Source organism: Callithrix jacchus, chromosome 16 (genome assembly GCF_049354715.1).
Source record: "Callithrix jacchus isolate 240 chromosome 16, calJac240_pri, whole genome shotgun sequence".
Classification (NCBI taxonomy): Eukaryota; Metazoa; Chordata; class Mammalia; order Primates; family Cebidae; genus Callithrix; species Callithrix jacchus.
In genome coordinates this window covers 56,368,364-56,385,304 of record NC_133517.1, presented here as the reverse complement: position 1 = coordinate 56,385,304, position 16,941 = coordinate 56,368,364, and the positions used below count along the sequence as shown (strand labels likewise).

Sequence of the window (16,941 nt, the reverse complement as noted above, 5' to 3'; positions counted from 1 at the left end):
TGAAGGGAAATGTAAATCATTTAGTGCAGTTCCTGAGTTTTGGAGAATTGAGTCCTGGGTGGGAGGCTATGTGGACTGCCAGGTCAAACTATTTATCATGGTGCATTCAAGGCCTTTCCCCTTGGACTTAAAATGAAGTCTTGCAGCAGTTGGCAGATGGGTTAAAAATACACCGAGTCCATCTGGGTTCTACCCCAGCATGCCTGAGCCTCCCCTCCACATCCTGTTTGCCATTTCACTGGGGCAAGAAGCAGGCCTGCGTTTGGTCCCCAGGCTCACTGGTTGCAGTTAACAGGCAAGCTTGCCTTTCGGGGCTTTATTTTTCTGGGGTCTTCAGGAGTGTTAAAATGGCCGAGATAGAAAACTCAGACGAAGCACCTAGCATAAGCACCCTCCTCATGGTTCCTACGTAGAACTTGGTGCTATTTCCTGGTCACAGGGATTATAAACCCAGGACAGGCTCGGGATGGACAGCAGTGCCAGCAAACACTGCCACCGGCTAGCAGGTGCTCAAGGACTTGTAAAAAAATCGCTGTGTGGGAGGGACTGTGGGGAAAGCTGGCGGGAGGTGTGGTCAGAAGCATGAACACACCCTGGACATCAAGGTACCGCTGCTAACTGGAGGTGGGTGTTCTGACGCTGTGAAGAAATCCGTACATGGATAACCCAGGCCACATGGCAAGAACAGGATTCTTCTCTCTCTTTCTGCCTGCAGGGGGTGTGTGTGTGGCCACTGAGCCCAAGGAGGACCACGTCCACTTCCTAGTGCTGACCGACGTCTGCGGGAATAGGACCTATGGCGTGGTGGCCCAGTACTACCGGCCCCTGCACGTAGGTGGTTCCTGTTCCTCCCCTCTGCAATTGGGTTTAGATTTTTATTGTGGTGGAATAAACATAACACAACATTCAGCATTTTAACCATTTTAAAGTGTGCCTTTCAGTAACATGAAGTACATTCACAGTGTTGTGCAACCACCACCGATGTCTAGCTCCAAAATGACTTCCTCACCCCAAAACCCCTAAAACCCCACAGTAAACCCTCAGTCCTGCTTCCCCTCCCTGCCTGGCGATGGCTAAGCTAATCTGCTTTTTTTTTTTTTTTTTCTTGAGATGGAGTCTCGCTCTCTCGCCCAGGCTGGAGTGCAGTGGTGCAACCTCCGCCTCATAGGTTCAAGTGATTCTCCTTGAACCAGAGTAGCTGGGATTATAGGCACCTCCCACAACGCCCAACTCATTTTTGTATTTTTAGTAGAGACAGGGTTTCGCCATGTTGGCCAGGCTGGTCTCGAACTCCTGACCTCAGGTAATCCACCTGCGTTGGCCTCCCAAAGTGCTGGCATTACAGGCATGAGCCACTACACCCAGCCAGCTAATCTCCTTTCTGTCTCTGGATGTATCCTGGACACTTGATGTAGTGGACGCATGCAACATGCGGCCTGCCGTGTCTGGCTTCTTTGCCTTTGCATGTTTTGATGCTTGTCCACATGGGAGCGTGTGGCAGTGCTCCGTGGCCTTTCATAGTGAATGACATTCCATCATGTGGATGGACCACACTTTGTCTCTCCATGTATCGGCTGATGGACCTGTGGGTTGTTTCTGCCTTTGTCTTTGGTGTGAGCGACTGGCGTTTAGACTCTGCGGCCAATTACGTTTGTCACACATTGGGAGTGTTGTCTGGGTAGGGCCGTGTGTGAATCAGTGGGCCTTTGGGAGGTTGTAGGGGAAATGAGGTATCCACAGGGGCAGGGTGACGAGCCGCACACTTCCAGAGGGTTTCCCGAGGCAAACAGCAAGCCAGAGCCTTAGTTGAGGTGTTCTGGTGCCATGAAGCGAAGTCTGTGAGTTCTGTGCGGTTGAGAGAAGTGGCTGGCCTGGGTGGCCCTGGCGTTTTCTGTGTTGGTAGAAGCATGCTTACACATGGGACGTTGAGTGTTGGGCGGCATGAGGTATGATCCCAGGGATTCTGTCCCTGTAAGCTCATGGGGCAGCTCAAACAGGCCCGGATGTTCCTAATGAATATGCAGCAGCAAAACTTACTGCGTGACCCTCTGAATGCTACATTTCTGGGAGAGGTCGTTTTCACAGTGTGCTGAGATCAGAGCCGAGGTCAGATCTCAGGCAGTGCCTGTAGGGGACCCGTGTCCGCCTCTGTGACCTGGCTGCTGGTGGTGCCCAGCCTTCCTTCCTGGGTTATGTTAACGGGAGATGAGAGGAAAGCGGAGATCCTGCCCCTCCACCTAGCCAGTGTTCCAGACAAGAAAGGATCTGAAATGTTGGATCTTTCAGAAAAGCACGTTGCGAGTTTGCCTGTGAAATAACACTTACCAGGAGTAACGTGCATGTCCTTCTTGTTATCATTAAATAGAATACATAAAAAAGGAACAGCCCCGCTGGTTTGCATTAGTACAGCAGATGTCACTGTCCGCAGTGTGCCGGCCTGTTGTGGGTGTGCCGGCCTCCTCCTGCCCTCCCAGCAGCTGTGTAGTTTCAGGGTATCTCCAGGCCCCACCGTGCTCACCTGCCCTTCTTCACATGTATCCAGATGACCTCCGTATCTATTGTTCTTTCTCTTTTTTTTGAGACGGTCTTGCTCTTTCCCCCAGGCTGGAGTGCAGTGGTGCGATCACAGCTCACTGCAGCCTTGATCTCCAGGGCTAGCTCAAGCGATTCTCCCACCTAAGCCTCCTGAGTAGCTGGAACCACAGGTGTACGCCACCATACCCCACTAATTTTTCTTGTCTTTTGTAGAGATGAGGTCTTGCTCTGTTCCCTATGCTGGTCTTGAACTGCTGGGCTCAAGCAGCCCTGCCTCAGCCTCCGAAAGTGTTGGGATGACAGGCGTGAGCTGCATGCCCGGCCCTCAGCTGCTGTTCTATGGATGACACAGCCCCAGCCTCTCATATACACTCTCCTCTGCCTTTCCACTGGCACCACGTGGCTTGAGGGAGGGAACAGTATTGTCTGGGTAGCTCCAGTCCTCTCGGGCTGTGGTAACAATAGCAGCAGCTGTGCGTGTGAGCAGCTCAGCAGCAGGCGTGACACGAGCACTTCATGTAGTCATTCATTTAATCCTAACCACAACCAACGAGGCTGGGAAATGACAGATGAGCAGATGGTGGCAGAGGGAGGTTAAAAACCCACTGAGATGGCTCAGCAGGCAGGGCTGCAACTCGAGTAGACTGACCTTGGAAAAGTGGATGTTTATTACATTTTGCTAGATAAACAAATGATGTAGCTGACTGTTCCCTGGATGGCTCTCTTTACCTGGATATCTCATAAGTACCCTAAATTCAGAAGGTTCCCAAGCTGAAGCTATCATCATGCCCTTCTATCCCTACAAAAAAACCCAAACTAACAACACGTCCCCAGGGCCCAGTTGATGAGCCCCAAGTATTTTGCCACTTGTAAGTTCTGCAGTGCGCCGGGCTTTCTAGAACCCTCTGGCTGTGGCCCCACACAGGCTGAGGCCCTTCTGCCCTGTCCTCCTGGGTGCGTGCAGGTGCTGCATGCTGTGTGTGGCTCCTGTGTTTTCCCCCTTGTAAAGCAGAATCCTTTGTGTGTCTTGGGTCTCACTGTGTTCTAATCATGCATTCCTTCTTATGCCAAGGCTGTCGGCTTTTCTGGGGCAGGAATGCATCTTGCTCTCTTTGTAGCCTCAGCACCTCAAATGGTGCAAGCACCAGCTAGGGACCCCGTAGACTTCGACCAGAGGGCCGGTGCTTGGACTGGCAGCCAAACCAGTGTGGAGTGAGGCCAGGCGTGTTGTAGTGCGGGGATGGTGGATTCTCAGCTTGTTCTGTGCTGAAACGTGACCCAGTTGGAAACAGATACTGGAATTGCCAAGGTGGGGAGGTGACAATGTCACTATTGCTTTTCATGTAGGATGAGTACTGTTTCTACAATGGCAAAACACACTGGGAGCCGTCCCGGCCAGTCATGGGTGCTGCTGGCTGCTTTGTGCCCTTCGCGGTGTGCGTGGTCTCCAGATTCCCCTATTACAACTCCCTCAAGGACTGCCTCTCCTGGTGAGCCGGGTCACTGGGGGCTGGGGGTGGTGGGGGGCAGCCATCTGTGCCTCTCCTGGTGAGCCGGGGGACCAGAGGCCAGGGGTGTTGGGGAGCAGCTCTCTGTGCCCCTCCTGGTGAGCTGGGGGACCAGGGGCCAGGGTGGTCTGTGCCTCTCCTGGAGAGCTGGGGGACTAGGGGCCAGTGGTGGTGGGGGACAGCTCTCTGTGCCTCTCCTGGAGAGCTGGGGGACGAGGGGCCAGGGGTGGTGGGGGGCAGCCCTCTGTGCCTCTCCTAGAGAGCTGGGGGACCAGAGGCCAGGGGCGGTGGGGGCAGCCCTCTGTGCCTCTCCTGGAGAGCTGGGGGACCAGGGACCAGGGGTGTTGGCAGGGAGCTCTCTGTGCCTCTTAGGCTTCTGCTTAAGGCTCTGGGCAGTGGGCAGGGGCATGTGGCAGCAGGCGCTCCTCTCTGTGACTGGTAACATATGGTAATGGCATGGTAGGAAAGGGATAAAGCCACACTGCTGGAAGTAAGGTTGATGTTCAGGATTTTCAGTTTGTTTAGGTTTTCACAAAGAGGCATATATTAGGAAAAACTCTTTTCCTAGCTGAGAATATTAGGTGGCTGCTGTTTTTTCCAAAGAGTTTTATTGATCTTTTAAAGATGACCGTGGCTGGACGTGGTGGCTCACACCTGTAATCCCAGCATATTGGGAGTTGAGATGGGAGGATTGCTTGAGCCCAGGAGTTTGAGACCAGCCTGAGAGACATGGCAGTACCCTTTCTCTAAAAAACAATTTAAAAACTAGCTAAGCATGGTGGTACATGCCTGTAGTCCCAGCTACTGGGGAGGCTGAGGCAGGAGGATAGCTTGAGCCTAGGAGTTCAAGGCTGCAGTGAGCTGTGACTGCGTCACCGCACTCCAGCCTGGGTGACAGATCAAGACCCTGTCATCTTTTTTTGTAGAATCTGTAACTGTCTCCCTGCTGATTGTGAGTAGAAAGGCTGAGGACGTAAATAACTTTTGAAAAATCAGAAAGACATCGTGTAGAACCCAGTGGGTTCTCGTTATCAGAGAATGCTTTTGTGACACTGGGGGCTGTAGACCGAATTAAAACATGGTCAGTCCCAGTGGGCACTCATGCATGGGGGCTTTTCTTTTGAGTCTCATCAAGTCACAGTCTTGGAATTTGTACTTGTTTGATTAAAGACCGAGGAGAAAGCAGCTAACAACCGTTCCCTCTTGTGTCATCATCCTGGAGAGAAAGCCATGGAAATCGCTCGACTGGTGCTGTTCCGTTTCTTGCAAAGCACGGCCATTTGAGACCTTCAGTCTTGAGCAGAGGGACGAGCCCCGTGGAGGCTGAGCAGGAACCTTACTGTTCAAATCAATGACTCATGATTCAGATCCCAGCACTTTAGTGGCTTCCTTCTTAAAATATAACTGGCTTTTGGACATAGTTTGGGTCTAGCCTACATTTTATTGCCATAGACATAAAATATCTTTAACAGAGAGCTGACTCAGCTGTAGTCAGTGAGCAGGTGAATTGAGCATCTGCACGTTCATTGAATGTCTGCCGCCAGCGCCCAGGAAGTGGCAGAATGGTAAACCTGGACACGGCCCCTTTTATTTACTAACTGGTGATCTTCATTACTTGAAGGTCAACAGCGATTTCACTAATCTCTAGTTTCCTCTTCTGTAAAACGGCAATGGTTATTTTTACTTTTAATTAAGTGAACTCAATGGGTGGTGGCCAGACAGAGAGCTGCGCTTGGAAGACAGGCAGAACGGAGGTGTTTGCTCCGCCTCCTGCTCGAAGTTATGTGTGTTTATTCAGCAATTGACCTTTCATAGTGTGACTGGCAACAGATATCCTCCTGGCAGACATTAATGCAAACACATATTTCACCTGAAAAATGTGTTCACTTTCATGCTTCCTGAGTTTTCTTTCTTTTTCAGTGCCCATTGCCATGTGATCAGAAATAGAAGGGGCAAAATGCAGAAATAGAATACAGCTAAAAGAGGCAAATAACAGAAATTCAAATTGCAGTGTGACAACATGAATTTGTACTTTTAAATCGGTTCTGTTAGCGTGATAATATGCAAAATTTGTCTTCACATGGACGAAAATTGGGCAAGAATATATTTAGTTGTGTTTCAGGAATCGGAGTATGGGCAGTTGCTTTTTAATTTTTTATTTAAATTTTTTTTGAGAGACAAGATCTCACCGTCACTCAGGCTGCAGTGCAGTGCCGCTATCATAGCTCACTGCATCCTCAAACTCCCAGGCTCATGTGAGCCTCCCAGTTTCGTCTCCCAAGTAGCAGGGAGAACAGGCGCACAGCACCACACTAGGATAATTTTTGTAGAGACGGGATCTCACTGTTTTGCCAGGGCTGGTCTTGAACTCCTGGCCTCAAGTGATTTTCCCGCCTCAGACTTCCAAGGTGTTACTGGTGTGAGCCACTGCACCTATACCTTTTATATTTTAAATTGTATACAGTACTTTAAAAGTCAGAGTGCATTTTTGGAAACAGACTTTCTAAAGCACTTTCCTTCCAGTTGTTTGTTCTTTTATTCCTTACTGAGGTATAACATATGTACAGAAAAATGCACGAATTCCAGTGATTTTTCATTAATTGAGCACACACATGTAACTAGCACCCAGATAAGGAAACAGACCATGACCAGGCCTCACCCTCCAAAAATAAACCTCCCCTTGTGCCGCCTTTCAGGTGCTCCTGCCAACCTGGGGCTACTCTGCTGTGGTCCAACACCTTGAGGACTGCTTTTGATGAAAGGTCCTGGAGTTGCGGGCGCAGAGCCTGGGAGATTCCAGTGTGGTTAGAAACGCTAAGGATGACAGCTGGGTTCTCATTTTTATTTTGTGGTTTGATTTCTGTTTTGTAAATTTCAGTTTATTGACTCATCTGAAGCTCTGTAAAGATTTTGAAGTCGACAATCCTATAAAGGACTTTGCTGCGAAGCTGTCTTTAATACCCAGTCCGCCGCCTGGGCCGCTCCATTTGGTAAAGTAGATCTGCAATTATATTGTTTTTTTTTCTTTGCAAATAGTAAAAGTAAGATGTTGAAGACAATGTAAACGTTTAAAACTATTTCTGAAGTTCTAGCTGTAAATCTAAAATAAAATCCTAAGCCCCAACCCCCTATAGCTGGCTGACTGGACCCCCTTTTCACCAAGGGGCCCCCAGGGAATCCTGAAAAACAGAATTACTGGCCAGAATGGAAAGGAGGTCAGACACTCCCACTTATACCCTCTCCCTTTTGCATGAGTGTATGGGGTGTTCGTGCATAGGATTGTAAACCAAAACTAAAATCCTAAGCCCCCACTACTGACTGAACAGGTTCCCTCCTGGCCAAGGGGACCCTAGAAAAACTTTAAACATGAAATTCCTGGCCATGACAGGAAGGAAGATCAGACGTGCCTTGTTATGCCCCCTCCCTTTTGGAGTTTAGGCACAGCTGACCAGCATTAGGTTAAAATGGAGATCCTCGCTGGGCGTGGTGGCTCACACCTATAATCCCAGCACTTTGGGAGGCAAAGGTGGGTGGATCATGAAGTCAGGAGTTTGAGACTAGTCTGGCCAATGTAGTGAAACCCCGTCTCTACTAAAAATACAAAAAATTAGCCGGGTATGGTGGTATGTGCCTGTAATCCCAGCTGCTTGGGATGCTGAGGCAGGAGAATCTCGTGGACCCAGTGAGCCGGGATCGCGCCATTGCACTACTCCAGCCTGGGCAACAGTGCCAAACTCCATCCGTCTCAAAAAAAAGGAGATCCTAAGACCAACAGAACAGACTCTCTGTGGCCCTAAGATTCCCAATTATGAAGAAAACCTAAGGCCACACAAAGTTAGTGGTAAGTCACTCCCTACAAACCATAAGCACTCCTTAAACAGGTATAATGTAGCTACTTTCCACCCTGACTGTGCTATGGCATGCCATGGCAGATAGCAGACGCTGAAGGAAATACAAATATTTTACCACAAAATATGTTTCTTGGACATATTTTGAAAGAGCGCTGCAAAGCTGTCTTCTGTGGGGGATATTTGCATCTGTAGAGAATCTACTGATGCAGCCAGGCCTGCCATTCTAGGCCTTTCCCAGATCTAGGAGAGATGAACTGAGAGGCTGACATCTTTAAAGTCTGCAAAGGGACATTCGCCATCTATTCTCCCTGAGGTCTGCCATCTGCAAGGCCTCATTTATGTAGCAAGGGCATTGGCCCCACGCCCCTCATCTTGACTCCGGCATCCATGCCTGCTGCCTTAGGTCTTTAGATAGTAGCTCAGCTTTCTCAACCTACTGTCGGGAATCCCTAAAACCTACCTGACTTACACCTCCCTCCTCTTGGAGATGTCCCGCCTTTTCGGGGCAAAGGAACATGCACTTTCCATGTATTGATGTATGTCTTTGCCGGTGACTCCTGTCTCTGTACAACGTGTAAAACCAAACTGTAATGTGGCCGTGTGGGGACCACTTACTTGTGGGAACAAACCCCTTTAAAATATTTTATAGAGTTTTGTTTTCCCATTAACACTGTATTTCAGTTACGTTTCTCAAGGTTATGGAAACATACACTGTTTCTGAGGGTGAAAAGTTAAATATTTAGACGTGAGTTTTGCTGAGTGGCCTGTGATGAACAGAGCTGGTGATATGTTGTGACACTTCAGTGGCTGGCACATCAGTTCACGGCTTCCTGTGCAGATAACACATGGAAACCTGAATCCTTCTGTGTAACAATTTATTCAAATTACACATTTCTCTTTTATTTATTTATTTTTGTTTATTTTTTTTTTTAGACAGAGTCTTGCTCTGTTGCCCAGGCTGGAGTACAGTGGTGAGATCTCGGCTCACTGCAACCTCTGCCTCCTGCATTTAAGCAATTCTCTTGCCTCAGCCTCCTGAGTAACTGGAACTACAGGCACGTGCCACCACACCCCGCTAATTTTTTGTGTTTTTAATATAGACGGGGTGTCACCATGTTGGCCAGGATGGTCTCCATCTCCTGACCTTGTGATCTGACCGCCTTGGCCTCTCAAAGTGCTGGGATTGCAGGTGTGAGCCACTGCCCAGCCTGGATATTGTATTGTGTTTGTTGGTGTTTTCTCTTGTACGGTGTGATTAATGAGAAGTAACTGGTTTTATATTTTTTGTTACTCTTAGATGTAGCGCTGTGTTAGCAAACATTTCACAGCCTGGCTTTTTTCTGAGAGACGTTTTTGGCGATTTTAAGACACAGGGTTTGGGGTTTAGTGAAGCTGGAGATGTGGCTGACTGCCTTCCCCTTTTGTTTGTGGAGAAACATGTCAGGCTACTCAGCTATGTGAAGAAACCTGTTTGACTCAGCATTTTCCAAACTAATTTTAACTGTACTTAGGAGGCTGCCTTTTTTTTTTTCCTTTAATAGACACCTGTCAAACGTATCAAAATGTTTAGTAAATATCGATTCACTTTCATTGTGTTACTCTTCCGGAAGATTATACATATTAATCTGGATCTTCTACATTTTTCTTTACTGACAATTGAAAAAATAAGTTTATCTTATCAGAAGACACACCATCATGAACTTAAAATGTGCATTTTACCGTGATCCCGCCCCTAGCAGTCTGCTGGGTGGAAAATCCTGCCAGTGCATTCCAGTCCAGATGCAGAGCAGGCCGCCGGGCTGTCAGTTCTGCTCCCAGAGGCCTTTGTGGGGAATGTTTATGGGCTGCGTGTTTTATCTCTCTCTTTTATGTGGATAGTTGACATTTTCTTGTCAACAGTACGCGCTGTGAAATCATCAAAGTTTATGTTCTCGTTCTGTAAACTCAGCAAGTATTTACCGAGGGCTGTGTGAACAGGACCAAACCTCTGGCTTCAGAACAGTTTCAGGGTCAGTGGCAATGTGCCACACTCGGCCTTTGAACATAAGGAACGCGTGCACAGCACTCCCAGCGTTTTCCCTGTCTCCCGAGCTGATAACTCTTGGCTCCTTCATCTCCACGCACCTGTGAGGAAGCTGACCGAGGGTCACTGTTGGCCTGCTCTCCCCTCTCCCTTTCCGTAAGCCTGGCTGACTGCCTTCATCATTCATTTCCAGTTTGCCCATTTCCTTGCTGCCACTTCATTCTGGGTCACCAGCTGCTCCCACCTGTGTGACTTGGGGACCACGGGTCTGTCTGCTTCAGTTCATTGTTGACCCTTCCATTTGCCCTCTGCACATTGGCTGCAGAGATTGTTAAAATGTAAACACTGGGGCCGGGCGTGGTGGCTCATGTCTGTAATCCCAGCACTTTGGGAGGCTGAGGCAGACGGGTCACCTGAGGTCAGGATTTCAAGACCAGCCTGGCTAATATGGTGAAGCCCCGTCTCTACTAAAAAAATACAAAAATTAGATGGGCGCAGTGGCAGGTGCCTGTAATCCCAGGTACTTAGGAGGCTGAGGCAGGAGAATCACTTGAACCCAGGAAAAGGAGGTTGCAGTGAGCCAAGATTTCGCCATTGCACTCCAGCCTGGGAGACAGAACAAGACTCTGTCTACACACACACACACACACACACACACACACACACACACACACACACACACACACACCAGCCTTTGCTTTTCTTCCCCAAGCCCCAGAGCAGTTTCTCGCTGTCTGCCTTCCTCAGTCCTGCAGCCTGGATCCTGTCTCACTGTCCAGCTCTGTTTTGTCGTTTTTTTTTTGAGACAGAGTCTCACTCTGTTGTCAGGCTGGAGTGCAGTGGTGCGATCTTAGCTCACTGCAACCTCCAACTCTGTGGTTGAAGTGATTCTCCTGCCTCAGCCTCCCGAGTAGCTGGGATTACAGGCATGCGCCACCACGCCCAGCTAAATTTTGTATTTTTAGTAGAGATGGGGATAGTCTTAATCTACTGACCTTGTGATCTGCCTGCCTTGGCCTCCCAAAGTGGTGGGATTACAGGCATGAGCCACTGCGCCCAGCCTGTCCAGCTCTGTTTTATGCCGCCTCCTGGTATGCTGATCTCCGGCCTCACTGGACTCCTGTCTGTCCCCTGAAGGTGCCAGCACAGGGCCCTTGCACACACTTTACCCAGAAACGCTGTTTCCTCCGTTTTCTTGTGGCCAGCTGTGGCTCATCTCTGGTCACTCTCAGCAGTCAGGTCTTCAGACTGTCTTCACTGAGTGATCCCTGCTCCCATCTCCCTGATAGCACCCAGTTCTCATCCCACAGGCACAGCACAGTTTGTAACGACGGTTTCTGTGTGTATGTTTTTGTTTAATGTTTGTCTCCTCCTTCAGACTCTCAGCTGCATGAAGGTAGAGGCCACACTCAGCACCGCATATCCAGGGCTCACAGCCGGGCCCACACAGAGCTGCCCAACAGAGAGCTGTGCAGTGGGCAGGTGTGGGCAGGGATTCTCTGGGTTCCAGCATTAGCCAGTCAGTGCCCACTGATGTGCGTCCCATGCGTTTGTCTGAATGAGTGACTTAGTCTGTATCAGGCTTGACACAGTGCGGCTCTCCCATACCAAGTCTAAGTAGCTACTGGCTCTAAGTTGGTGTAACGCTTGGGATCTATTTTAGGGAATGTCATATATTAATGTTTACAATTTTGAATAAATCCAAGAGGTCAGTGTAGGCCAAGGTTCTCATCTGATGCAGGAGCCAACCCAGCCGTATTTTCTAGAACCCACTGCAAACTAAGGTAGCTTAGAGGCTGTCTTAGAGAGCAGTAGTGAGATGGGTCTTGTGTTTTGAATGTGTGTATGTATTTCCTGTTACTTCTAGTCTGGGTTGTCTCTGATCTATGCTGGTGGAAAGGAGGGAGGAGGGAAGGGGCCCCACAGCACAGGGAGTAGAGGAGAGGGCCGTGCCCTGTGCCTTGGTTCCCTGGTTCCAGTTCAGCCCCCTTCCTCTGATGGCGCATGGACTACCAGCTGGAGCCCGGCGAGGACTGGAAACAGCCCACCCTGCCCTGACCTGCCTTCTGGGGCTGATTTTACTTGCTTTGCAAATCGTGGGGTTGTGTGTGCAAAACGACACACACGCGCGCGCGTGCGCGCACACACACGCGCACGCACGCACACACACGCACACGCACACAGGCTTCTCTTGCACTGTACCTGAGCCATTTTCTGTGTTGCTTTGTATGTGACACCTGTTCTTTCCCGGGGCTCAAATTAAGCTGAGATTTGGAACATCTCTCTCCTCAGTCTTTTCATCTGTGGAGTGGGTGACATAACAGCCCACTTCAGAGAGTATGGATATTACACGCTGGAAAATCTCTAGTGTGCACCTGAGACCACCCAAAGGCTGGTGGAGTGCTTAGCATTTGTGTTTGTTTCTTATCGTTAATTGAATAGCTGATTGACACATTTATTTTTTGAAATATTGAAAATGTTTCCTATAAACTTGACAATTATTAATACTGTGCCCCGGGTCACAAAATCGATTTCATCACAGACTAATTGATATAGACAAGAGCAAGTTCCTCTGGCAGACTCTTGGTCATAAAAACATCAACAGACTCCTAAATAAAGACCCAGAGCACTTCTGATATTAAACGTTGAAGTAAATGGGAGCTGTACACACATTTAAGAACAATGAATTAAAATAAGGAAGAACATCATTTACCTGCTTATTGCAGTTCAGGGTTGAGGGTGGATGGAGCTTAGTGCCTCAGTGGGAACCAGCTCTGGGCAGATGCTATCCCATAGCAGGGGAGTCCCATGCTCTCCTACACTTGCTCACACCAGGACCTGTCCGTGTGCCGGCTGGGCTTCAGGATGTGGCAGGAAACCAGAGGACCTGGAGCCAGGCACAGGCACGAGGAGAGTGTGAAGGTGCCTCCCGCTGGGACACAATTCCTTTTTCTCATCAACATTATCACAAAATGATGTTATTCAAGGACCTGTGTCTTGCTAGGAAGCAACACTGGTGTCCCCGCCACCAAGAAATTACCACCTTTTCTTGTTTTCAGTTTCTCGTGTGCGTACGTGCTTAGAATATGGACTTGGGTGACTGGGAGAAGACAGGGGCACTAGAGACCTTTTTTGTGACCTGTTTTTCCACCCTGGCTCCCTGCTCCTCTTGGTTTCTCATCCTCCCAGGCGCTCCCTTGATGGAGTCTCAGCTGTCTGCTCTGATCACGTCTCTCCTCTCTGTCTCCCTGTGCTTTGCTTACACTTAGATCCGTCCATTCTGTTCATTTCCTGGAGCTTTTGGTGCCGAGCAAGGCACCCACATTTCCTGAGTGCCTCCCACATGCCAGCCCCCCGGATGGCAGGAACCTGCTGTTTGCAGCCCATCCATGGCAGGCTCAGAAGCCCTCCCTCAGTGAAGGAACTGAACCTCCTCCTCTGGATTCCCTCTGCCAGGTCCAGCCGCATCTCAGTAGCCATTCAGTGAATGCAGAATTCGAATTGAAGTGTGAATTCAAAGTAATATATTTAGAAAAATGTCTTTCTTAAATTTTTAAATGTATATGTCTTGAAGGAGCTTTGACTATTAAATTGAAAATATTAAGAGAGTTTGTAGCATACAGTAACTAAGAATATATAATACCTAGGAATAATTTGAACATGCTTGATTTAGAATTGGTGTTAATGGGTACAAATATCTGGTCTGTAGTTTACCTCTGTCTGGACAATGAATAGTTTGCTGATTAGAGTTTAAGGAATTTTGGCTTTCTTAGAAAAAGACATTAAGTACTTAATTTATGTTTGAGCCTTTATCTGCAGTTCTGTGTATCTCTAAACTGTTTAGTTATTCTGCATAATTTAACGTGGCAGCCTGTGTCTTCAGAAATGTTTTCTAGCTCTGATGCCCACTCTGTGGAAATAGTGACTTGAGTGCATTTCAGCCTCTGCCTGGAACAGCTCTCTCAACTAATGCTGGGAACTGGCTGTCGCAGGTTTTTAACATGAAGCCGCTCCAGATTGTGTTTCCCGCCCGAGCAGACCCTGAAAGCCCTGTCCTGGACCTGGACCTTCACCTGCCCTTGCTGTGCTTCCGGCCAGAGAAGGTGCTGCAGGTGCGCTCCGCCATCCCCACGAGCACGTCTTGTGCTCACGAGCTTAGTGGGGCCTGGGAATGATGATCAGGGATGATGAAAGTGCAAGTTCCGGCCGGGTGGGGTGGCTCACGCCTGTAATCCCAGCACTTCGGGAGGCTGAGGCGGGTGGATCATGGTCAAGAGATCGAGACCATCCTGGTCAACATGGTGAAACCCCGTCTCTACTAAACATACAAAAAATTAGCTAGGCATAGTGGCGTGTGCCTGTAATCCCAGCTACTCAGGAGGCCGAGGCAGGAGAATTGCCTGAACCCAGGAGAGGGAGGTTGCGGTGAGCCGAGATCGAGCCATTGCACTCCAGCCTGGGCAACAAGAGTGAAACTCTGTCTCAAAAAAAAAAAGAAACTGCGAGTTTCTTCCACAGCGTACCCACCGGTATACTCGAAATGTTTATTATTATTTTTTAAAGCCAGCGTTCCCTACAGTGACTGGTATTTGCAAATGGCAGTCTTTGTGGGGTCTCAGGTGGCTTTTGTTTGGCAGATAGAGCTGAGAGACCAGGGAAGAGCCTGCAGTCAGTCTGGTTGTGTTGGGTGGTGTGTTCATAAGCATTTTCTCTGTACTGCACTGAATCGGAAGTATGTATGCAGGCCGGGCGCGGTGGCTCATGCCTCTAATCCCAGCACTTTGGGAGGCTGCAGTGGAAGGACTGCTTGAGGCCAAGAGTTTGAGACCAGCCTGAGCGACATAGGGAGACCCTGTCTCTACAAAAAAAAATTTTTTAAAGCTGGCTGGATGTGGAGGCACATTCCTGTAGTCCCAGATACTTGGGAGGCCAAGGTGGGAGGATTGAGCCCAGGAGTTCAAGGCTGCAGTGAGCTGTGATCACACCTCTGCACTCCAGCCTGGGCAACACAGTGAGACCCTCTCTGTATTTTTTGTTTTTCAAAAGTGTGCACTCAGTGTGGTGGGTTCTCCCCTCAGATCCTGACGTGCATCCTGATGGAACAGCGGATCGTATTCTTCTCCTCAGACTGGGCTCTGCTGACACTGGTTGCCGAGTGCTTCATGGCCTACCTGCACCCCCTGCAGTGGCAGCACCCCTTCGTGCCCATCCTGTCGGACCAGATGCTGGATTTCGTCATGGCCCCCACGTCATTCCTCATGGGCTGCCATCTTGACCACTTCGAAGAAGTCAGCAAGGTTAGGTTGAGAACCTTTGGTTTGGAATGCTAAATTCCTGTGAGTCCATCACGGGGACACATGGAGAGATGCGTCTGAAACTGCTCTGTGGTGAAGGCGGGGTCTCTGTGTCACAGCGAGGTCACGGGCACCATGAGAAGTGGCTGGTCGCTTGCTGTGTCATCGTCCTGTGGTGAAGCTGGGACCCCTTAGTATCCCAGTGGAGACAAGACAGTGAGTGTGGTCACCTCATTATCCTGATGAGGACTGAGTGAGGCAGTTGCCAGCGCCGGGCCAGAAGTAGGTTCTTGTGGGTGGCGCTATTGCGACCCCTCCGCGGGCCTGACATGGCATGTTCTCCATCGGTGAGTGCATGGATTTGTGCTAAGTCTTGTCAAGATGCCAACAGGAGGACTGGGTTTGGTTTTTAAAAATAATTTTATTGAGATACAATTTACATACCTCAAAGTTTACCCAATTAAAATGCATGATTCAGTGGGTTTTAGGATATTTATAGAGTTGTGTAACCATCTGCTGTCCGATTTTAGAAAGGAAATTTTCGTCACCCCATAAAAATACCCTGCACACATCAGCAGTCAACCCCAGCACTGGCCGCCGCACCCGTGCGCCTTGTCTCTGGGTTTGCGGTTCTGGACCTTTCATGGGAACAGTCACTCCATGCGTGGTCCTTCCCACATCATGGGTGTGAGACTCCTCCACGCTGGAGCATCTCTCAGCACTTTATTTTTATCGCTGACGAGGGTTTCACCGTAGACCGAATTTTGTTTATCCACGCACAATGAGGTTGTCGTGATAAAATCTGCATTACAGTGTTCAGTGACGCCATGTGGGTTGTTTGCACTTTTGGCTGCTGTGATTAATGCTGCTGTGGACACTTGTGTGCAGGTTTTTGTGTGGATGTGTGCTTCTGTTTCCCTCCGGTGTGTCCCTAGGAGTTGAATTGCTGGGTCGTAAGGCAGCTCTTTGTTTAACCCTTTGAGGAACTGCTAGGCTGTTTTCCCAAAGCGGCCACTTGGTTTTCCACTCCCAGCAGCAGTACGAGGGGTCCAGCTTCTGCTCACGTCCTTGCCAGCACCAGGTGTTGTCTCCTTTTAATTGCGGCCCTCCTGGTGAGGAGGAGCTGGTGTCTCGCTTCGGTTTCACGTGCATTTCCCCGGTGATGATATGAGATCCTTTCCTGTGCTTAGTGGTGCTTTCTACAGGGTAGGTGTACATTCAACTTTCCATTTTGAAAAATATCTTTCATTTTTTTTGAGATAGACTCTCTCTCTGTTCCCTACACTGGAGTGCAATGGTGCGATCTCAGCTCACTGCAACCTCTGCCTCCCAGGCTCAAGCAGTTCTCCTGTCGCAGCCTCTCCAGTAGCTGGGATTACAGGTGCATGCCACCACACCTGGCTAATTTTTGTATTTTTAGTAGAGATGGGGATTCACCGTGTTGCCCAGGCTGCTTTTGAACTTCTGGCCTCAAGTGATCCACCCCAAAGGGCTGGGATTACAATCGTGAGTCACTGTGCCCCGCCCCGTTTTGAAAATTTCTAAATATGATAAAAATAGAAGAATACAGCGTGTGTCCTGAGCCCTCATAGTCCTCAGCCTGTTCCCAGCTTTGTAGTCACCGACAGCACTGCTTTTCCCAGAGCATTTGAAAGCAAATCCTAGGCTCCAGATGCTTCCCCCATAAGTGCTGGGAAGGGCTGTCGGCTGGCCTGGCCAGGGTTCCCGCT

General features: G+C 49.2%; 1 protein-coding gene across 15 annotated transcripts in view; it reads left to right on the top strand.

Moving 5' to 3' along the window:
• The window catches only part of DENND3 (DENN domain containing 3), a 75,309-nt gene that overhangs the window by 7,744 nt on the left and 50,624 nt on the right, over window positions 1-16,941 (top strand). For 10 of the 15 annotated variants that reach the window (XR_013528070.1, XR_013528069.1, XR_013528068.1 and 7 more), the window contains exons 3-7: window positions 716-831; window positions 3,883-4,025; window positions 6,922-7,033; window positions 13,910-14,029; window positions 14,996-15,214. Coding sequence is in view for 10 of the 15 variants with exons in the window: in XM_078353034.1 (XP_078209160.1) it covers window positions 716-831; window positions 3,883-4,025; window positions 6,922-7,033; window positions 13,910-14,029; window positions 14,996-15,214 (710 nt within the window). In the remaining 5 variants the exon portion in view is untranslated. Of the gene's footprint in view, window positions 1-715; window positions 832-3,882; window positions 4,026-6,921; window positions 7,034-13,192; window positions 13,437-13,909; window positions 14,030-14,995; window positions 15,215-16,941 lie in introns of those variants that run through there. The other 5 variants (XR_013528071.1, XM_078353037.1, XM_078353036.1 and 2 more) reach the window with 5 other exon arrangements.